The following is a 19,442-nucleotide window of genomic DNA, read 5'->3' on the forward strand; positions in this document are numbered from 1 at the left end:
GATATTCGATGTTGAGTCTTTCATCACATGTATTTACAGCACAATTTGTGCACGGCTTTTTGTTGTAGGTCATCATCATATTGGCCAAAAAATTCTCTGTTTTTTTCGGTTTTTTTGTTTTGGTCAATCATTTTGTGACCTATACATTTATTTCTAACAATGCCACGAGAAGGTGATCGAGATGTTAATAATTTCGGTCTTATACCGTTGGATGAACAAGTGCAAAGTCCTATCGTTAAAGCGATAAAATTTCTTGGCAAAATTTTCGATAGTCCGGTCACATGGTTCAGAGGTTTGTTTTTATCATAAATACCTGGTTAATTACATTATTTATTGTCATTTTTTTCTGATATTCAGTGAATGTTTCGGAAAAATTCAAAGGACCATCTTATCCTTATTATCATAAGAAATTTCGTCCAGTAACACCAATCAGTGAATGTTATTCGGATGATATGTCTTGCATCTATGAAGCACAATCTGCCTATCTTCGACAAAAGTAACAAAAAATTAACAGAATTCATTTACACATGATGATGATTTCTTTTATTATTTAAAATGAATAGAAAAGTGGATTTCGAAATATTGAAAATAATCAAACAACGTTATTATAATTGTTCTTATTGGGAGCGAACAATCAATGAATTTCATGATTTGGATAAAATTTGTCTGAAAGAAAGACAGGATCTAAAAGATACTGAAATCAATTTATTCATTAAATGTATGTCATTTTCTAATTTTTCATTGATTTTTTTTTAATTTTAATCTCAATTCACCTTTTGGACAGATGGTGAACTTGGACCGTTTGCTACCGTAATCGATGCATTCATGAAACAAAAACATCGACTTATTTGGGAACGAAGACAGATAGAAGGCGGACAAGATATGGCTGCCCATTAGATTAAATATTCAAAAAGAAAAGAAAAATTTATTCTATAGAATCAATTGATTTATTATTATGAAATTTAAAATTGTACAAATAAATGCTCAAATTGCTTAGAATATTATAATGATCATATGATTCAATTTAATAATAAAAATAAAATTTGAAAACTAAAGTTGGTGTTTAGCTTTTAAATTTTTTATTTACATTATATCGTTGATTTTTCATAATCATCGTCGATTTTGTTGGTCGTTCTTTTTTGAATTGAACTTTAGCTTTGTTTTTAATTTTATCGACTAAATTATTCAGATTCACACTTTTTGTATTGCCAATATTCGATTTGTTCATCATAAATTCCGATTCATTTTCAACCATACGATGTGCTTTCTGTTTTTGCTTTGCCAATATCTGTTCAAATGCTTTAGTTCGTTTAAATTGTGGATCTGATTGATCAACATTGTATAGATGTGATTCATATATCGAACTAAATCGATTATCATCCGGATTAAACTAGAAAAAAATGATTCAATTAAACATTCGAAAGCAGAACAAAAAAAAATGAAACATACTTTGAATCCATCATCATTATCATCATCATCATCATTATCAACGGAATCGGTCTTGGTTTTAGCATTGTATTTCTCAACAATATTTTTGTAATTAAAATGTTTACGTTTTTGTTCGCTCGAATTATTATTCGTTTCATCCACATCCATCATTAATAATTCTAAATTTGCATCATTTTCTGGATTTTGTGGTTCCACTTCATTCACATCAAATTTATTTTTTTGTCGTTTTTTATTATGTTTTGAATTTTCAATTTTCGGAAAATCAATCTCTTCCTTCTCGTCGTCTGATTCGGAAACCGATTCTTCAAGATTTATTTCATCACTATCATTAGATTTCGTACGTTTATTAAGTAGATTTTCCGTTTTTGATTTAAGTTTTGGATCCCACGTTACTTCCATATCAAAATCTTCTTTTTCATTTTCTTTTTCTAATGACAAAAGTAAATCTTTATATTTGTTAATTTTGTCATTTTCTTGCATATTTTCATCAATGTTGATCGTAGTTGTATCATTTTCATCATCATCATCATCGGAAGAAGTTGCCAAATAGGTTTTGATATCATTTTCATTATTTTCTTCGAATGCTTTATTGAATGCTTCTTTACGACGTGGATCGGTTTCATCCCATGTAATCTTTACAGTACTTTGTTGCAATGCTGTATTGGTGAATGATGGTGCTTTATATGTCGAACTTGTGGGCATAGTCGTACATTCCTCTTTCAATCGAACATCATCAAAATCCATATCATCCGGTACGAAACGTATATCCAACAAGGTCGAACTACTTTCATATTCGAGACCATCCAATTCATTGCAAATACTTTCGGCCGTTTCTGCACTATCACATTCAATAACAGCATAAAAATATTTTAATCTTTCCAGCTGATATTTTCGTAGCTTTTCGACAGTGTTTGGATCTTTAATTTCTTCATCTTCATTTTCATCTTCACCATCATCATTATCGTCAAGTTGATCTATTTGTTGTTCATTATCATCATCATCATCATCATCATAGATTTCAGCCACTTTCTGACCTTTGCCGAATATGAAGTCAGAAGGTCCTTTTTCCTCTTCAACTTGAAGTCGTTCTTCACCAAATTTTGAATAATAGATTCTTACACTATGAATGGTTCCAGTATTACGTTTAAATGAATTTAAAAGGATATATAAATCTTGTGCATTTATACGATCCCAATCGGCATTACAGATGGCAATCCTTGATGTAGAATGATCAATCTGTTGGGCATCTTTGTCAAGCTCGCCCCAATCATGTTCGAGTTCTTCATCATCAACATCATCTTCGGATTCACTACTACTGCTGCTACTTTCGTCCTCCTCCCCTTCCTGATCATCATCATCATCATCGTTGTCATTAGTTTTAATTTTTAAACCTCGATGATAACCAAATTCATGGGCCATTTTGAAATCATTTTTTCGATCAATAATGTCTTCAGTTTTTTCGTCAATTTTTTCTTGTTCTTTCGGCTCATCAATACCTTCCTCATCTAATTGATAAAATTCTTTATAATCTTCAGCAATAAGATGATTTTTTGGTTTTCCGCGTTTGTCCATAGAATACTTCAATGTAAATTTATCATCGGTAAACATACTCTTGAAACGTTTATCAATCTTGAGCATTTTATCTTTTTTTCTTAACGTTCGAAAACGTGGATCCTGATAAACTTTAGCGAAACGGTCATCAATTTCATCTTTTTTGTTTTTATTGGCCATTTTGAGATGATAAAAATCCGGACGAAAATTGGAATGAAACAAAAATACAATCGTAACACGTGTTGCCAATTATGTTATTATTGATCCCAACGCCATCTGTCTAATACATTATTCGAAAAATTTTCTTTATTTCATCTCAATTGATCTAAAATTTTTTTTATACTTTTAATTTTAATAAAAAAATAGACATCAAATGAAACATAAAATAAATTATGTTTTATTATCTGAATCATCAGAATTAATTAATTTTTCTAGTTCATCACGCCAACCAAGCTTTTCGGCTAGTTCTAAACATGCACTATCGGTTTCAGATTTGATGAAAACATCGCGATTATTACGAGAAAAATGGCCACTACTTGGTCGAGTTTTATTGATCATTAAACGTGGTATATGTGGTCCAACCAATTCGACAAGACTAGCAAACGGCTGCACAGTCAATGATGTTCCCATTATGATGAGTAGATCACAATTGATGAAATCTCTTTGATATAATCGATAAAATCTTTCGGGTAAAACTTCACCATAGAATATAATATCTGGTTTAACATAGGAACCACAATCTTCACAGTAAACAACATTGTCTTCGCGATCATTGTCTAATACGATTTCTAGGAAAAAAATAGCCAGTATAACAAACATTAATTACATTACAAAAATTATTAAAGCTCATACTTTTCATCGATTCAAATGAATATTCTTTACGACATTCTTTGTTGATACAATGACCGGTATGAAATGAACCATGAGCTTCGACCAATTTATCTGCCGGTATACCTGCAATTCGTTCCAATGAATCAATGTTCTGCGTGTATAAACGTAGCATTTGATTTTTATCGTGAATTAAACGCATAAAATAATGGCACGGTGTTGCCTTAAATTTGTCTGGCAGAAGATTTTTGGCAAGATGATAAAATGGTTTTGGATTAGACTAAATATTATAAAACGAGGTTAGTATTTTGCTTTATTCCTAATAAAGATGAATATATTCATACGCTAAAGAATTGTACATCAAACACAGCTTCTGGATATGGTAGATTATATTTTTCCAATTGATGAAATAATCCAGTTTTTGGTGAACGAAAATCCGGTATACCAGCAGCTGTTTTTAGAATTTAATGAAAATTCACTGATTATCAATTGAATCAAATGAAAAAACAATTTTAAACATACAAGTGGAAATGCCAGCACCACACATGAATATGATATGATCATATTTACGATTTTTAATTCCATTCACAATGTTTTCAATGGATATACCATCAACATTTTCATGAACATTATCATTATCACTGCTTGAACCTGAGAAAAGATTGAAAAATTTAGATGGAATAAAATTTGCTAGAAATTTTGGCATAATGATCTGAGATTTAGGTGATTTTTCAACGATAATTTTAAACATAATATATTCGTTTCATATCACTGGAATCAATCAACCAATTAAATTAAATTAAATTAAATTGAATCAACAAAAAGAAACGTTACTGCTACTCGATGATGATGATGATGATGATGAATCTTCGGTATCGGAATTTTCTTCACTTTTTTTCTTATTGTCATCCTTTACAGATGACATGATGATGATGATGATGCGAATTGTTTGTTAATATATTAGCTGTTTTTTTTTGTTGATGAAAATCAGATGCCAATAATTTTTTTCACACTATAATATGATTACGTTTACATAAAAAGTTATTTAATCGAATGTGAATGAATGAACGAATGGATTCATTTCAACAATCCGAGAATACTAGCATCGTATGAATTTTTTTTTGTTGGATATATTTTATTCATTCAATTTTTATTTTTCATGTTATGAATATTGATTGAAAACAAATTTCAATTACATTATCGACAACAACAACAACAACAACAACAACAACAAGTTCAATGTATTTTAAAATTGAAATATTTATGATCTCTTGTGGTGAGAAATCGATGAAAATCTGCTTGATTTTTAAATTTAACTGTCATGTTTAGTTCGATTGGTTCATTTTCGATTAATCGAACATTACCATCTTGTTGACAATGAAAATATTTAACCATTGGTTTATCGTTATCTTCGATCATTAATTTTACAGCGAAATTTTTATCTGTACCTAGAAAGGTTTTATATTGATCGAAAAATGTTTGCACCACAGCAATCAATTGATATTCCATTAAACTTGAACTTTTATCCATTGTTTCGTCAGAAACAGTTTGTGGTGATTGATCGCTAATCAATGATGATTGTTGAAGATTATCAAACATATTGAATAAGCATGAAAAATCTCCCGATGATTGTGGATTTGATGATTGCTCTGATGGATCATTGTCTAATAATTTTTGCAATTTCTTTTTGATTGGATTTATTGGATCGGCACGATCAATAACAGTAATTCGTGGCTGTTCTATCATAGTGATGGCATAACCCCATCGTTTCATGAATTGATTCATTTTTTCTTCAAATTCTTTCAATATAAAATCTAATTTATTTTCCAAATCTTCAACATGTTTTGATCGTATAAGGTTAGTGAATGATATCTGAAGAAAATTCTTAACATTTACATTATTAATCTTCAATGTAGTTAACAATGCATCTGTAACATTCAATGTTGCATGACATGGTTTAACCACAATAATTGAACCATCACCAGTCATAAATTGTTGTTCATTTTCAATCAAATCAAAACGACTTTCATAAAGATCAATAATGGAAATTTTATCGATAAATGGTAGTAAAAGAATAAAACCCGGTCCTTTTAACGGTAATCGACGGCCTAAACGATAAATTAAACATCTTTTCAATGATGGTATTCTACGGACACAGAAAAATGCTGCTATTGGAAATGTTAATATCAGAAACAATACTGTTATGATTATGATGAACATATAGATTGATCGTTGAAATAGACCATCTCTGGTTGAAACTTCAGAATCATAATCATCATCATCGACATCTCTAACACGTTTATAGGTGAATGGTGATGAATAATCAAATACCGGTATCGAATCATATCGGTTGTAATCATTGATAGCCATTTTTTTTATTTATTGTTATTCAAATGTAGAATATGAGATCATCATGACTGACTGTTGTTAACAACAACAACAACGAAAATTGAACCAGAAAAAAAAATTTGGGCGAAGCAATTCTAAAAATAACCAATTTTTTTGAGATGGCGCCATGTATATAATACGACAGTCTCTCGCGCGCGGACCATGATTATTACAGCTAATTATGAAGAATCCATAGAATCATATCGATCCATCGAGCTCAAGGCTTTTTTTTATTTGGTTTTAATGTTTAAGTTTACAATTTGCTTGCAAATGATATTTCGCTCTTTTTTTGAACAACAAAATAAATTCATTGTTTGTTTTTAATGTCATTGCATTTTAATGTGTTTGTGATAAATTTTCATTTCAGAATTATGCGATTGATGAGAATATTGTATTACAATTCTCCTGTAGCCGATGAATCCACCGGTGGACAGATACATGATTCACGTTGAGCATCCTTGAATGTTTTACAACCAAATGATAATATTCCCATCAACAATAATTTTGTTGCCGTTTCACAAACTATATTTTAGAAATAAAAGACAAAAATTTAAATGTCATGAATCGATTTGATGATTTGAAAAATTTCATCCTTACCGACCACCTGTTTATTATCATGACTTATTTCAATACATTGATCATGTAGACATTTTTGAAATCCATTATCACATTCGATTTTAGTCGAATTACAATGATGATAGCATATTTGTTGTTGATCACAACATATTTTCATACTTTTTGATGGTAAATCTTCTGCTTTTACCTTTTTAAGGATTAAATCTTTAATCAATGATTTGTTAATAAAAAAAATTCAATTTAATCAAACCTGCATTCCGAATGTAACGCAACCGATTGGTGTATGTGTATAGTTCGGTTTGGGAATCGGATCCTGACCTTTTGGACAAATGTAGAAACATTCTTCAGTTTTTGCATTGTCCAATACTTTATCCGCCCATGAATCGACGCTTTCTTGTAGACCTTCCATAAATTTCGTCAATTGTTCATTCATCTGACTTATGGAATGAGCAAAACCTTCGAGAAAAGCTTCACCAGGAATAATTTGATTCAATGATAATAAAGTCACAATGAATAAGCTGAATTTTTCCATTGTTGTTTCAATTATGTTCCAATCATCCAACAATGTTGTTTCGATGAATGAATTGTGAACAAAATGAGGTTGACGTTTTTATCTCATTTATTTAGAAATTCATGTTTGTTTTTGACAAATTTAAAATTGGTTTTTTTTCAAAAAATTTTTCGTATCCAAGACGACGGATAATTAGGTTGGTGAAACAGAAGAAAATCGATGATTTTTTCTAATGTACGATTGTGAAAAATTTTCTGGCTCAGATGATTTATGAGTTTTATTTCGTTATAATTTGTTATAACCGCGATTCTTGAAAACACAATAAAATTCGAATCATAAATCAAAAAATTTTGAATTTTTTTTTCATGTACATTCTATAATGACAACCCTTGTTTCTTGTTTTGGTGCCATCTATGGTGGTTTTTTTAAACTTTTAAGCATGTGGCTTTTGTGGCTGTTGCAGGCAGTTTCCTTTTTCCTTTAGCTGTGTGTTTTGTATTCGAAATTTTTTTTTTCGTTAATTTTTGACAATTAAATCAATTCAAAATGGTAAATAAATTTGATTTTTTCATGAGATATTTTTCCTAAATAAAATTTAATTTGTTTAGACTAAAAAACGCCGTAATAATGGACGATCAAAGAAAGGCCGTGGTCATGTAAAATCGGTTCGATGTACGAATTGTGCTCGATGTGTGCCGAAGGATAAAGCGATCAAAAAATTTGTTGTTAAAAACATTGTTGAAGCGGCTGCCGTTCGAGATATAACTGAAGCATCAGTATATGATTGTAAGTTTTTGATTTTAATTCTTATTTGAAAAAAAATTCAAATATTGCTTTTATTTTAGCTTATCCATTGCCGAAATTATATGCAAAACTTCAATACTGTGTATCGTGTGCTATCCATTCGAAAATTGTTCGTAATCGATCCAAAGAAGATCGTAAGATCCGTACACCACCAACACGTTTTGGTATGCAAAAATCGAATGATGCTGCTCGTAATGCACCTCGACAGCAAAAATGAGTTTTTTTTGTATTCTAAAAATAAATGATTGACAAAATTTGAATAAAAAAAAATTTTTAATTACGCCATGAGTTTATTGAAAAAATAATCACTAAACAAATGAAATAGATGATTACAAGAGTAAAAGAAAAATATGAATCAATGAACCAAGATGGTCCATCACCACCACAACATGAACTTATGTCAACCATTGCAATATGGATCGTGAACGTTCACGAATCGATTCTTCAATGGATGTATCATCAATCATTCGTTGTGCTTCCTGTTTGAGTCTTGATAAAGCCTGACTTTGGCTATTTTGTGCATGAAGATATTTAAGAAAAATTTTAAATCTTTTATCTGGAAATTTATCCACATTTTTCCAATTTTTCATTAACCAAACATGTAGGATTTTCTTAAATTTCCAATCATCATGATGTTTTTTCCATTGTTTTAGATAGGCAAGTGCTTTGTCTGATTTTCGTTCCTTATTCGTCGATTCGGAAACTTGCTCTTCATGTTCCTTTTGCTGCTGTTGTTGTTGTTTTTTGAATTGTTTCTTGGATTTTTTCAAACTTTTCTGTCGTTGTTTTTGTATTCCATCGAATTCGTCTAATACTTCTACAGCTTGTTGTTGTACATGTTGATCCGATTGTTCTTTATTATTGTTATTCAGAATTGAAGATAATTCTTGAGAACGATGAAATTTATCTAGCACAGCATTTTCTACAGATTCTTTCATATCGTCTGATGTTTACTGTATTGAAAAATCAGGCAAAATAAAACACACATGCATGCATGCATGCAATTTGTGTTGTCCATAGATATCATTATTATTTTGTGCACAAACAAGAATCACATGTATTATTCTCTTTCTTGGAACAATAATGGCTTGTCGATTATTTTTTTCAAAAAATGCTTCCAATCTAATGCATATATCAAGACCAACAGTCATATATTTGCAACAGATTCGTGGTCGAAAGATGTGGCGAACAGTATCGGATTTTTCTCGTATGTTTCTTTTTGTTGTATTGTATAGGATGTCAATGATTTGATTTAATTATTTTCAGATATTCCAATGCCTCCGATTGAAGAACGTACACTAATACAGATGAGTCCAGTACCAAACTGGCATGGTATCGAACCACGAAAATCTTCACGTCGTTATGCTGATATTCGTGGTCCTGAATTAATCAATAATGATCTTATTTATGGCCAATTTGGTATTATGGTATTTGATTTCAATTTTTTTTTTTAAAGAATTAATACAAATTTCCATTACCTTAATCATTATTTCTAGGCTGTTTCCGGTGTTCATCTGACCATCAATCATATTAATCTTATTCGTGATGTTATTAACAAACATTTGGATGTTAAGAAAATGTTTGCCGTATGGCGTATAGAATCGCCTTGGAAACCAATATCAAAAAAGGTCTTTTTCTTTTCATGAAAAAAAATTCAATTCATAGTTATAATGGTTATTTTTTTTTGTCGATCATTAGGCTCAAGGAAAACGAATGGGTGGTGGTAAATCACCTATTCATCATTATGTGACTCCTGTTAGAGCCGGATCAGTTATTGTCGAAGTTGGTGGTCACATTGAATTGGATGATTGTGCCTATTTTCTTGAGTCGATTATCTCTCGATTACCATGCGATGCTTTTGTTATATCAAAAGAAATTTTGGAAAAATGGAAACAAGAAGAGGATGAAATTGAAAGAAAAAACATAAATCCAATTAATTATGAACGAGTAGTTAAATTAAATATGAATGGTTGCCATGGATGGATCAGCCCATACGATCATAGATGGTTCAATAAGTATACCTAATCATTATATAAATTTTTGTACAAATATTATGATCATCATTATTATTAGTTTAATTGTGTTATCAATTTATGATTAAAAATACAATTTTGAAAATTTGATTTTTTTTTAAATTTGTCCTCTACTATATGAAAGGTCTTGAAAATATTTCTGTAGAAAAAATCGTAGTGGCAAGTAAATTTATTGCTATAGCATTCAGAGGTAGGACGAGTGTGAGTGCGTCACATTCTCAGCGAAAGGACAGTTTCGAAGCTCTCGATCAAAAAACAGAATTTTAACCAGATTTAATTAATTTTGCCCAGGAAAATTGATCCAAATCGCTTTCAAGTAAAGGTTGGTACCGTTATAATTTTTTAATATTGATATTGTTATTTGTTAGGATATTAATTCAATCATTTAAACGATTCAAAGCATTGGCAATAGGCCGACTGTGATCATTGTGTACTCAAATGAACAATAAGAAGCATGTTAATTGTTTATTTTACATATTTAATAAATTGCATTTAATCGAACATTCAACGTTGACAATTCCATATAAATTGTCATCATTTGAATGATCAATCCATATGTCAAATGATTGTTCCATCAAAATCAACAAAGTTGAATTCATATACAATAGGGCGAAGAATAAATTTTTTCGAGGGTCGTTCATGAACTATGTGATTTCACTATGGCGTCTCATGGCTCATTCTGTGTTGTGTGCTCATTGTGCGTTCGGGCTTACATTTATGATTTGCATGAAACAACAACCATGCAGTTGCTGCCAACAGCCAGCCCCCCTAGCATTGGCGCGCTCTCGATTTATCACAACGGCTTTGATCGGCAAAATCCACAAATTCTATGTTGTCCTTATATTATATTTCTATCTGCCGTTCATCGTGATATTTTGAATTTGTTTTTCGTTTCGACAACGTACATACTATCGATTGTCGGTATCAGTTGTCATTATCGATAGTTCATACATATATGTTTGAATGTTCAATATTATATTGCCCTCGAATTTTGAATTTTTTTTTATTGATGTCTATAAATCATTTTAATTCATTTGAAATTTATTTGGCATTTTTTTAAAATTAAAATTTCAAATAGACATGCCTCGTGCGAAACCTCGAGGAAAGATAAGCCGCCCTGGTTTGCGAGCTAGCCCACGTAAACGTAATCCTGAAATCTCTGATGTGAACAGTGATGATAATAAAAATGAAGATATCACTATAAATGATGAAGAAATGGATGAAGAAACCGGTAAAGGCAGTGGTGATACTTCACAATCGGATACAAACGAACCGATGGATTCTAAAGGTGAAGATGATGAATCATCATCGACTGGACATCGAAAACGTGGCCGTAAACGAAAATCAGAAATACCACAGGAAGAAAAATATGTACCGACTCAAGATCCAACCCAACGAGGAATTATGGCTCAAGGTGGTTCATTACGTCGCCGTGATACATTAAAACCATCTTGGCGTTATTCACCACCACCAGTAGCCACAAGACGTATAAAAGGTGATGATAATAAAATTACAAAAATGGATAATCGAAAGAAACTTGCTATAATGAAATCGCAGCCAGCGATTCTACTTGATGACAAGAATCAATCCGATATGAATGATGATAAGAAAATGATTGTCAATATGCCCGATGGTTTTCCCATAAAAGTAGAACCACCAAAGAAAAAAATCACGATAACAACTAACACCAGCCCCAAAGTAGCAACAACAGCGGCTAAACCAAAAACTGTAGTTATAGTTGACACACCTACAGTAAAAGCTACTGATAAAGATTCTTCTATAACGGCTATCGTTGAAGATGTTTCACAAGATAATGAAGTTGAAATAATTGATAAAGTATCCGAAAAAAATGATAAGACCAATGAAACAACGGAACAACCGCCAACAGCAAGAGGAGCACGTGTAGCAGCAAGAAGAAAATCGGCCGAACCTGTAGTTGCAGTTACAACTACTAGCGTCACCGCTACAACTATAGCTAGTGTAACGGAGACTTCGAAATCGCCCGTTAAAGTCACTCTTACATCGGCCGGATCGGCGGAAAAAACAGCAGCCGTAGTTGTCACGCGATCATCATCCGCCATGCATCATCCAATAGGAATGTCGAAAACGCAAACCATCACTATATCGACGAATACACCACCGATAACAGTGACAACAACAAAAAATCAAGTATCCAATACCTCAACAACATCCGTAACAACGGCTCCGTCTGTGACGACTACAACCACCACAACCGCTACCGGTTCAGTTAAAGTTCCAACCATATTGAAGCCAACCATCACTGCTACACAGGTGGCTAATGTATCAAATGTGTCGAAAGGTCCACCGATAAAGAAACCAGTTTCTTTAAGTAAATATCTCGATACATTACCAGAAATCGAAGATTGCATTCATAATGATGGTATTCAGGATGTCCATATGGAAAAATTGCCTGATAAAATTCTTTTGGTTCATTCGGAGCTTCCACTTCCATTGGCTATTTCGGTTGATAAAGAAGAAGAAAATTATTTGTTTAGGTAATGGATATATATTTCATTATAGTTAGTTCGAAATTATTAACTGAGTAAAATTCGATTTTCTTTCAATCAGGCAAATAATTTCACCCGTCAATGCTACCCGATTCGTTTGTTTGCTATGCAAAGGAATCGATGTTAATTTTGGTACAAAAGAAGAAAAAGATATTCTTTTACATTATCAATCATTGCATGAATTAGACGTAGACATTGGTCATGCCAAATTTTCCGAAGATATTGTTTTCATTTGTCTACCTAAAATGATCCTTAATCAATTTAACAATTCAAGTTCGCTTAGCTTGAATTCACCATGTCAATACTGTGAAACACGTCTTAGCGATATTGGTGAAATGAAAGAACATTATTCACAGGAACATAATAAAGAGGTAGGATAGGATTTTTATTAAATGAGATATGGTCGATAGTTTAATATTTGTACTTGGGACAGGTTATCATGATGGAACAAGAAGAAATCATGCAGATGCATCATTTTTTCTATTGCAGTAAATGCAAAGAACAATCGTCAGATTTTGATACCCATCATAAACATATGAAAAACAAACATAATTTGAAAACCTATCGTTGCAAATCTTGTGTATTGGTCACCAAAGACGAGAATCGTCTCCGAACACATTTCAAAGCAAAACACATGTTACATAGCTCTGGACAGAATTATCAATGTTACTATTGTCATGGCCTATTGATTGGCGTTGAACGTTTGCAGAAACATATTCAACAATCGCATATGGTGCAAACAGGACCGGCCAATTATTCCTGTGTAGCTTGTCGACAAAGCTGTGGTAAAGGTAAAGAATTGCTTACACATGCACAGAATTGTGCCGTTGCCGGTATTAAGCCGGAGAAATCGGATCTTCGTTTTGTACCGAATTTGGATTGTTCGTCACTTTTAGAAGGAGAATGTTTGTGTTATTTTTGTAATGCGAAATTGGAAAGTCAAGAAGCGTATGATCTACATCTTCATCATGAGCACAAGCAATGGGTACCAACCGAAACGGCGGCTAATGATGAATCAAATAAAAACAATTCAGATGATACAGGCACAAACAGTTTATTGACCATCAACGATGTCATAAACGATGATGATCTAAAACGAGCACAGATTAAAACCTATGTTGGTCATTGGTGCCGAATATGTGACCAGATGGTCAAAGTTTATCAACTATTTTATCTACATATGGTCAATCATCACAAGATGGAAAAAATGTATCAATGCGTCATAACTTCATGTAAAATGAATTTTAAAGAATTTGACGATTTTATGGTATGTATTATCTATTATTTAATTGATCAATACGAAATTATTATATCAATTGAATTTTTCATATTATTCTAGGAACATATAAGTGAAACTGGCCATAGCCAGAAGACGGTTATTTCTCATCCTGACGAGGTATTCGTCTGTGCATATTGTGACATTTATTTTGCGAGCGATGAAGAACTAATTTCACATTTGATTACTGATCAACATATTAATAAATTCACTGCTTCTGGACATTTTCATCGTACTGAACCGCGAAATTTTAAATGCAAAGCATGTCATACGTTTTTCGGCATGAAAGAATCTTATGTTCATCATTTGGAAACTGAATCTCACCAATATGTATGCACATATTGTGGTATAACTACTGCGACGCCAAGTATGTTTTTCAATTTTTATGAATTTTTATGATTTAATTCCGTCATGGTTTGTGTAGGTTCTCGACGAGCGCATATTCAGAATTCTCATGCTGAAAAACTTTTACTTTGCGAGGATTGTGGTGAATGTCAGAATGATATAATGGCTCATTTTGTTCTACATGGCTATACGTTTGAATGCAAAAAATGTGTCAAAAAATTTTATAATCGTGAACGATTAAATGCTCACATGGAAGTTCATCAGGATCCAATCGAATGTAATTGGTCCGATTGTAATCGTATGATTGCCACACGTTCAATGTTGGTCACACATTATCGTGGACATAAAAGTGAACATAAATGCACCGTCTGTGGACAAGGTTAGTTTAAAAAAATATGCTTTCATTTTTTTGAATAATTTACATGATCATTGTGTTTTAGCATTCTGGAATTTTGCTATGCTTACCTCACATCTTCGTTCACATCAGCCGATGCCCAGAAATCCACATGCTGTTTCTCGAACAAACCAATTGAGCCGGGCAACAATCCAATATCAGAATCAAGCTCGCCCCAGTCCAAGTGTTTTACAGCGTTCTAAATCTACAGCACAACCAATGCTATCGAACAGTGTAATCAAATGTGGTCATTGTAACAATCTGTTCCGTTCGACCAAAGATTTGAGCCTACATAAATGCGCACCAAAATATCCGAATAATGGTGATCAAAATAAACTATTGGAATTGGCTTCAAAAGCTACAGCACAGGCTAAAGCTGCGACTTCTGCCAATAAAACGCCTGCACGAAGACGTGCATCGCCGAAAAAACCACAACAACAAATTGAACAGCAAATGATCGATTTGCCTGCATTCCATGGTCAACAAGCTGTTGATGATGATACACAATTAATCATGATATTGAATCAATCAACTGGTGAATTGATGGAAATAACAGCTCCGAAAGGCATGGAAGTACAAGATGTAATCAATTCGTTAAATTTTACACCGGCTGTTGAAGATGTACAAATGGAAGTTATTGATGAACAATCACAACAATCGGCATTTGCTAACATCGTAGATGTTGCACAACCAGAACAACAAGAATCGACCAACGATATGAAACAGGAGCATAAAATCGTACCTACAAATGAACAAGAAGAGACAGCCGCTGCCATTGAAGTAATTGAACAGGTGAATGATCAAACTGCTTCATCAGTTGAACATGTGGTCGAAGAGAATCAACAACCTGTATCATCGACTGATAATCATGAAGCTGAAGTGGTCGTGGCTACTAATCAAGAAACGGAAACAACGACCGTACTAATACAGCAAGATGGTGATGATGATCATCAGGTAACACATCAGATTATTGAATCAGATGATCCAAATGGCTCACAGGCAATTGTATTGCCACCGGAATGTATCAACGAAGATGGATCATTAATATTGGATGCCGAGACATTGCAAAGGCTAAATTTGGCTATTTCCGTCGATGAAAATGGTACAATTACAACACCGGATGGTAACACTACATTCATCATCGATACATCGAAAGAATAATGTGAACATTTACGAATTAATCATTTCACATATTTCATACACATGTCATTTCTATTTTTTTTTCATTTTCATTATATCTACAATTCATTCATTCAACAATCTAATTCATATTTTCAATTTCAATCACTTCACACAATATATTTAGATTTATTTGCACCATCATCATGGTATATTTAAATTTCGACAAAATTTTATTCCCAAAAAACAAGAAGAAAGAAAACATCCAATTCAGCTGAACTGTTTGTGAGTCAACATTAACTATTTAGCTTTGTTCTTAGTTTCAAATCTTTTTTTAAGATTTGACATAAACATACACAATAAATACTACACATTAATGTTAACTGTTTATGATTTGCTCATGTCTAAAAATTTTGAGCAAAATCAAAATTGAGTGAAGAAAAAAAAATTTGTCACAATGCCCATAAAATGAAATTCATGAAGAATTTTCAAAAACAGTTTTGAATAAACTTTTATTTTTTAGTAATGACAATATTGGTGGTGATTCCATAATACTATAGATTGAAATTTAAAAAAAAAAATCCTAACGTAAATCGATAATATCAACACACAATTTATCATTAATAATCGTATGATCAGCAGAATGATAAAGACTTTGTTCATTTGTATGTGGATGGAATCCTTTTTCACGACATTTTAATATAAATTCTAGGCCATGCTCGGTGAGTGAATACATTTGAATCTCTGATGTTGTAGGTGCAACAACGATAGCGATTGCTTCCGGTAACATTTTCTGATATAATGCATGTGTATGAAGATCGATTGATGATAAGAAACTACGTTGTGTTGGATGTGTATGTATCCAACCCATTGTTATTAGATTATGTCGTTCTTGTTCGATTAATAATTCTTCTTCATTAATAGATGTACATGAATCTGATGTTCCAGTTTGTTTTGGTATTAATATATGTGTTATGGTAAAATTATCATTTTTTAATTGGCCACATAATATTCCACAGGTTTCAATATTACGATCTAAAGTAAGAAAGATGATCCAATGGAATGATTTATTCAAATAATAAATATAAATAATTTAAGAGTAACAAACCTGTATTTTGCTGAGCAATTTTGACGAATTTTTTAGTAAGCACTTGAAATGGTACAATCATCGAACGTAATGTATCAAGATCGACATCATCTAACAATGACATCGATGGTTTTGTTGAACGATCAATCACCGGTTTATGATGGGATTGAGTCTTTATTGGCTGATCTGTCGAAATTGACGAAGAATCTTCATCATCACTGATGAACTCATTCTTATCTTCGAAATTTTCATTCTTTTTATCGGCAAGTTCACGTTTTTTCTTATCAATCTGTGATTGTAAATCGGTAACATAATCTTGTCTTTTTTTATCCTCAAGATTTTGTTGATCTTTTTGTCGCTGTTCGATCAATGCTTTTTGAGCTTTGGTCAATTTTTCATCATAAATTTTCTAATAAAGTAAACAAAAAAGTTATCAATATTTGATCAATGTCATATATACCTTTTGGGTGAGATAATTTTCATATTCTTCTTTATATTTATTTTGTATTCGAATTTTAATCACTTCGGCAATTCCGAACAATGGTTTAAGTTTAGATCGAATGGATCGTTTATCCTCTTCATTGATTTCATCATATTGTGGATGTGAAGGTAAATTTTCAAAAAAAAGTCTAAATTTTTTATTTAAAATAAATATCAATCAATATTAATTTTAGGGTTTTTTTTCATCAAAAGATTAAATACGTTATATATCGCATGTATAAAACGAATGCTTGTTCCATATTCATTTCATCAAGATAAGTATTGGCCATTTGTAATAATTGACGACCGGACGAAATATATAAACGAATTGGAATTGAATGTTCGACGACAAAATTTTTGGATTTTTCCACTAAAAATTTCATTCGTTCTTCAGGATTTTTAACAATGGCCGGTGGCCGTAAATCATCGATGTTAAGTTCAATCGACATTTTCAAAACTAATAATGATAAAATTAATTTGTCTTTCAACGTTTGTGACGATGATGTATGTTTCTGGCTAATATGATTGAATATCGTTCTATATTCAATGGAAAATTTTGTTTATTATCAATATTTGATTTTAATGTGTTCTTGTTTATTATTGTATATCAATGATTAAATGTGAATTAAATGAATCATCATCATCATACATTTTAATAAAGATAAATAATAAATAAATAATAGAATAGATTGTTATATTGTTATAACAGTCCATATGGCATTGAGCAACAATCATTACATTACAAAACAAACAGGATTAAAATACGCAAACGCAAAATTATTTCGATGGAAAAAAACAACAATTCGAATCTATCCATCACCATCATCATGCATTCATGAAAGCTTTGTCATTATGAGATCATGTGAACTTCATCCACTCTTAACAGTAAAAGTGTTAACTTTAACGTATCAATTTTTTTATTATTTGGGGAAATTCTTCACATGCATTCATGTTCAAGTGTGTGGAAAAATATTTAACACTTTGTTAGATGAAAGTGGAGAAAATTCATATGATGATCCTCATTATGTATGTTTGAAATTTGATAAATGAGATAAAAATGATGATTTCTTTGATGGTTTCGGGTGCACCGATATAAAACAACTCATCCCTTATCATGGATGAGTGATGCTATTGACCATGAACGTTTGAAATTTAAAAAGTTTGGCCTTCATAACATTCAACAATATAAATATCTTTTTTCTTTGTTTGGCCCCTACTCTTGCCGACTGGAAATGTCTGGAATATTGAACATCATCATCATATTATATAATTTGATATTCCATGATCATGAGCTAGAACTTTTGTGTTGTCAGAAAAAAGCGCGATGAAAAATTTTCATTTATATATAGGATGCTTGTAAAGAGAATTTGGATATCCAATCCAAATAGAAAAAAAAATTGTCGGAAGTTAATTTCAAGGGCTTCATTTTTGTTTCATATATACTAAGTCACATATATTCAATGTTTCATTGCCATTTTCCATCTAAGAAAAAAATACACACACATTACAGCGGTAACTCGGTTAACGATGATGATGGTCACTATATTTTTTGTTATGATGAAGTCGTCACTATCATCATTCATTTCTATATCTATGTTTGTGTATTATTACGCAACCGATTTAAAAAACAGATAACAACTGTTCCGGAAACTATTGAATCGACCACGCAGCCACCCACACAAACACCAATCAACACGCATGAATTCAGTTTGCCATTCTATAGATTCGATTACGTAAACATGCCGCTAACAAAATATCATTATATTATATACGGTCTGTCGTCATATATGATCGATGATGAGTAATAATTATTTCTGAAAACAAGAATTTGATGATAAAAATAGCTTACAAATCAATTCATCCATGGTTCCAATCATCATGATCATCAATAAAATAATCATTTTTTCCGGCTACATAATTAATCAAAGTTAGAATGAAAAAATATTGATGACCTGTGTTTTGATGATGAAAATAATAATGATGATCAGATTACATTTCTTTTCAAATTATTATTATTTCGTTCCAAAATTGAATTAACTAGATTCGGTAAAAAGAATTTTTCCAAATTTTTTT

At 31.7% G+C, this 19,442-nt stretch overlaps 10 protein-coding genes across 13 annotated transcripts; 4 read left to right on the plus strand and 6 right to left on the minus strand.

Annotated features, from left to right (window-relative positions):
• The first annotated feature begins 35 nt into the window (after window positions 1-35).
• On the plus strand, window positions 36-1,055 carry ND-PDSW (NADH dehydrogenase (ubiquinone) PDSW subunit). Its single transcript, XM_047062991.2, has 4 exons — window positions 36-292; window positions 358-496; window positions 564-718; window positions 785-1,055. Exons 1-4 carry the CDS (start codon window positions 160-162, stop codon window positions 895-897), a joined length of 540 nt encoding a protein of 179 aa, XP_046918947.1. The 5' UTR covers window positions 36-159; the 3' UTR covers window positions 898-1,055.
• On the minus strand, window positions 925-3,248 carry LOC124498683 (ESF1 homolog). The gene is made up of 2 exons (XM_047062476.2): window positions 1,450-3,248; window positions 925-1,390 (listed from the first exon to the last, which is right to left on the minus strand). The coding sequence occupies exons 1-2, from the start codon at window positions 3,178-3,180 to the stop codon at window positions 1,064-1,066; spliced, it is 2,058 nt and encodes a 685-aa protein (XP_046918432.2). The 5' UTR covers window positions 3,181-3,248; the 3' UTR covers window positions 925-1,063.
• Window positions 3,249-3,290: 42 nt separating this feature from the next.
• Window positions 3,291-4,874, minus strand: Sirt2 (Sirtuin 2). 4 transcript variants are annotated; one of them, XM_075728750.1, is made up of 5 exons: window positions 4,663-4,874; window positions 4,351-4,479; window positions 4,173-4,279; window positions 3,853-4,108; window positions 3,291-3,776 (listed from the first exon to the last, which is right to left on the minus strand). In XM_075728750.1, exons 1-5 carry the CDS (start codon window positions 4,751-4,753, stop codon window positions 3,391-3,393), a joined length of 969 nt encoding a protein of 322 aa, XP_075584865.1. In that variant the 5' UTR covers window positions 4,754-4,874; the 3' UTR covers window positions 3,291-3,390. The 4 variants fall into 4 exon arrangements, with proteins under 4 accessions (XP_075584865.1, XP_046919993.2, XP_075584864.1 ...); XM_047064037.2 differs by having other exon boundaries at window positions 3,291-3,788; XM_075728749.1 differs by having other exon boundaries at window positions 4,351-4,862.
• A 68-nt stretch (window positions 4,875-4,942) lies between these two features.
• On the minus strand, window positions 4,943-6,275 carry LOC124499847 (uncharacterized). The gene has a single exon (XM_047063831.2). The coding sequence runs from the start codon at window positions 6,196-6,198 to the stop codon at window positions 5,065-5,067; it is 1,134 nt and encodes a 377-aa protein (XP_046919787.2). The 5' UTR covers window positions 6,199-6,275; the 3' UTR covers window positions 4,943-5,064.
• Window positions 6,276-6,423: 148 nt separating this feature from the next.
• Window positions 6,424-7,596, minus strand: GXIVsPLA2 (phospholipase A2 group XII). The gene is made up of 3 exons (XM_047063187.2): window positions 7,043-7,596; window positions 6,814-6,979; window positions 6,424-6,738 (listed from the first exon to the last, which is right to left on the minus strand). Exons 1-3 carry the CDS (start codon window positions 7,322-7,324, stop codon window positions 6,611-6,613), a joined length of 576 nt encoding a protein of 191 aa, XP_046919143.2. The 5' UTR covers window positions 7,325-7,596; the 3' UTR covers window positions 6,424-6,610.
• A 126-nt stretch (window positions 7,597-7,722) lies between these two features.
• RpS26 (ribosomal protein S26) lies at window positions 7,723-8,387 on the plus strand. Its single transcript, XM_047063190.2, has 3 exons — window positions 7,723-7,852; window positions 7,912-8,089; window positions 8,149-8,387. The coding sequence occupies exons 1-3, from the start codon at window positions 7,850-7,852 to the stop codon at window positions 8,322-8,324; spliced, it is 357 nt and encodes a 118-aa protein (XP_046919146.1). The 5' UTR covers window positions 7,723-7,849; the 3' UTR covers window positions 8,325-8,387.
• On the minus strand, window positions 8,368-9,045 carry LOC124499300 (uncharacterized). Its single transcript, XM_047063188.2, has one exon. The coding sequence runs from the start codon at window positions 9,043-9,045 to the stop codon at window positions 8,503-8,505; it is 543 nt and encodes a 180-aa protein (XP_046919144.2). The 3' UTR covers window positions 8,368-8,502.
• A 93-nt stretch (window positions 9,046-9,138) lies between these two features.
• mRpL16 (mitochondrial ribosomal protein L16) lies at window positions 9,139-10,230 on the plus strand. Its single transcript, XM_047063186.2, has 4 exons — window positions 9,139-9,314; window positions 9,374-9,534; window positions 9,604-9,735; window positions 9,806-10,230. Exons 1-4 carry the CDS (start codon window positions 9,191-9,193, stop codon window positions 10,130-10,132), a joined length of 744 nt encoding a protein of 247 aa, XP_046919142.2. The 5' UTR covers window positions 9,139-9,190; the 3' UTR covers window positions 10,133-10,230.
• A 90-nt stretch (window positions 10,231-10,320) lies between these two features.
• Window positions 10,321-16,331, plus strand: LOC124499295 (uncharacterized). The gene is made up of 7 exons (XM_047063183.2): window positions 10,321-10,462; window positions 11,219-12,656; window positions 12,730-13,039; window positions 13,102-13,935; window positions 14,008-14,311; window positions 14,369-14,668; window positions 14,730-16,331. The coding sequence occupies exons 2-7, from the start codon at window positions 11,221-11,223 to the stop codon at window positions 15,842-15,844; spliced, it is 4,299 nt and encodes a 1,432-aa protein (XP_046919139.2). The 5' UTR covers window positions 10,321-10,462; window positions 11,219-11,220; the 3' UTR covers window positions 15,845-16,331.
• LOC124499296 (STAM-binding protein-like) lies at window positions 16,296-19,396 on the minus strand. The gene is made up of 4 exons (XM_047063185.2): window positions 17,592-19,396; window positions 17,350-17,518; window positions 16,911-17,298; window positions 16,296-16,837 (listed from the first exon to the last, which is right to left on the minus strand). The coding sequence occupies exons 1-4, from the start codon at window positions 17,816-17,818 to the stop codon at window positions 16,386-16,388; spliced, it is 1,236 nt and encodes a 411-aa protein (XP_046919141.2). The 5' UTR covers window positions 17,819-19,396; the 3' UTR covers window positions 16,296-16,385.
• Between the last annotated feature and the right edge of the window lie 46 nt (window positions 19,397-19,442).

The sequence above is a fragment of the Dermatophagoides farinae genome, chromosome 2 (genome assembly GCF_024713945.1).
Source record: "Dermatophagoides farinae isolate YC_2012a chromosome 2, ASM2471394v1, whole genome shotgun sequence".
Classification (NCBI taxonomy): domain Eukaryota; kingdom Metazoa; phylum Arthropoda; class Arachnida; order Sarcoptiformes; family Pyroglyphidae; genus Dermatophagoides; species Dermatophagoides farinae.

What these genes read in the sequence shown, in the direction of transcription:
- ND-PDSW (XM_047062991.2), top strand. Translation starts at nt 160, where the DNA reads ATGCCACGAGAAGGTGATCGAGATGTTAATAATTTCGGTCTTATACCG. An exon ending in TCTGCCTATCTTCGACAAAA is followed by an intron (nt 497 to 563) that starts GTAACAAAAAAT and finishes TAAAATGAATAG; the next exon opens with AAAAGTGGATTTCGAAATAT. An exon ending in AATCAATTTATTCATTAAAT is followed by an intron (nt 719 to 784) that starts GTATGTCATTTT and finishes CCTTTTGGACAG; the next exon opens with ATGGTGAACTTGGACCGTTT.
- LOC124498683 (XM_047062476.2), bottom strand. Translation starts at nt 3,180, where the DNA reads ATGGCCAATAAAAACAAAAAAGATGAAATTGATGACCGTTTCGCTAAA. An exon ending in ATAATGATGATGGATTCAAA is followed by an intron (nt 1,391 to 1,449) that starts GTATGTTTCATT and finishes ATTTTTTTCTAG; the next exon opens with TTTAATCCGGATGATAATCG.
- Sirt2 (XM_047064036.2), bottom strand. Translation starts at nt 4,579, where the DNA reads ATGTTTAAAATTATCGTTGAAAAATCACCTAAATCTCAGATCATTATG. An exon ending in TGGTGCTGGCATTTCCACTT is followed by an intron (nt 4,280 to 4,350) that starts GTATGTTTAAAA and finishes TTCTAAAAACAG; the next exon opens with CTGCTGGTATACCGGATTTT. An exon ending in TTCATTTGAATCGATGAAAA is followed by an intron (nt 3,789 to 3,852) that starts GTATGAGCTTTA and finishes TTTTTTTCCTAG; the next exon opens with AAATCGTATTAGACAATGAT.
- LOC124499847 (XM_047063831.2), bottom strand. Translation starts at nt 6,198, where the DNA reads ATGGCTATCAATGATTACAACCGATATGATTCGATACCGGTATTTGAT.
- GXIVsPLA2 (XM_047063187.2), bottom strand. Translation starts at nt 7,324, where the DNA reads ATGGAAAAATTCAGCTTATTCATTGTGACTTTATTATCATTGAATCAA. An exon ending in GCGTTACATTCGGAATGCAG is followed by an intron (nt 6,980 to 7,042) that starts GTTTGATTAAAT and finishes ATCCTTAAAAAG; the next exon opens with GTAAAAGCAGAAGATTTACC. An exon ending in TGATAATAAACAGGTGGTCG is followed by an intron (nt 6,739 to 6,813) that starts GTAAGGATGAAA and finishes TCTAAAATATAG; the next exon opens with TTTGTGAAACGGCAACAAAA.
- RpS26 (XM_047063190.2), top strand. An exon ending in TGAAGCATCAGTATATGATT is followed by an intron (nt 8,090 to 8,148) that starts GTAAGTTTTTGA and finishes CTTTTATTTTAG; the next exon opens with CTTATCCATTGCCGAAATTA.
- LOC124499300 (XM_047063188.2), bottom strand. Translation starts at nt 9,045, where the DNA reads ATGAAAGAATCTGTAGAAAATGCTGTGCTAGATAAATTTCATCGTTCT.
- mRpL16 (XM_047063186.2), top strand. Translation starts at nt 9,191, where the DNA reads ATGGCTTGTCGATTATTTTTTTCAAAAAATGCTTCCAATCTAATGCAT. An exon ending in AACAGTATCGGATTTTTCTC is followed by an intron (nt 9,315 to 9,373) that starts GTATGTTTCTTT and finishes AATTATTTTCAG; the next exon opens with ATATTCCAATGCCTCCGATT. An exon ending in ATGGCCAATTTGGTATTATG is followed by an intron (nt 9,535 to 9,603) that starts GTATTTGATTTC and finishes CATTATTTCTAG; the next exon opens with GCTGTTTCCGGTGTTCATCT.
- LOC124499295 (XM_047063183.2), top strand. Translation starts at nt 11,221, where the DNA reads ATGCCTCGTGCGAAACCTCGAGGAAAGATAAGCCGCCCTGGTTTGCGA. An exon ending in GAAGAAAATTATTTGTTTAG is followed by an intron (nt 12,657 to 12,729) that starts GTAATGGATATA and finishes TCTTTCAATCAG; the next exon opens with GCAAATAATTTCACCCGTCA. An exon ending in AAGAATTTGACGATTTTATG is followed by an intron (nt 13,936 to 14,007) that starts GTATGTATTATC and finishes ATATTATTCTAG; the next exon opens with GAACATATAAGTGAAACTGG.
- LOC124499296 (XM_047063185.2), bottom strand. Translation starts at nt 17,818, where the DNA reads ATGTCGATTGAACTTAACATCGATGATTTACGGCCACCGGCCATTGTT. An exon ending in TTATACATGCGATATATAAC is followed by an intron (nt 17,519 to 17,591) that starts GTATTTAATCTT and finishes TAAAAAATTTAG; the next exon opens with ACTTTTTTTTGAAAATTTAC. An exon ending in AAAATTATCTCACCCAAAAG is followed by an intron (nt 17,299 to 17,349) that starts GTATATATGACA and finishes TTACTTTATTAG; the next exon opens with AAAATTTATGATGAAAAATT.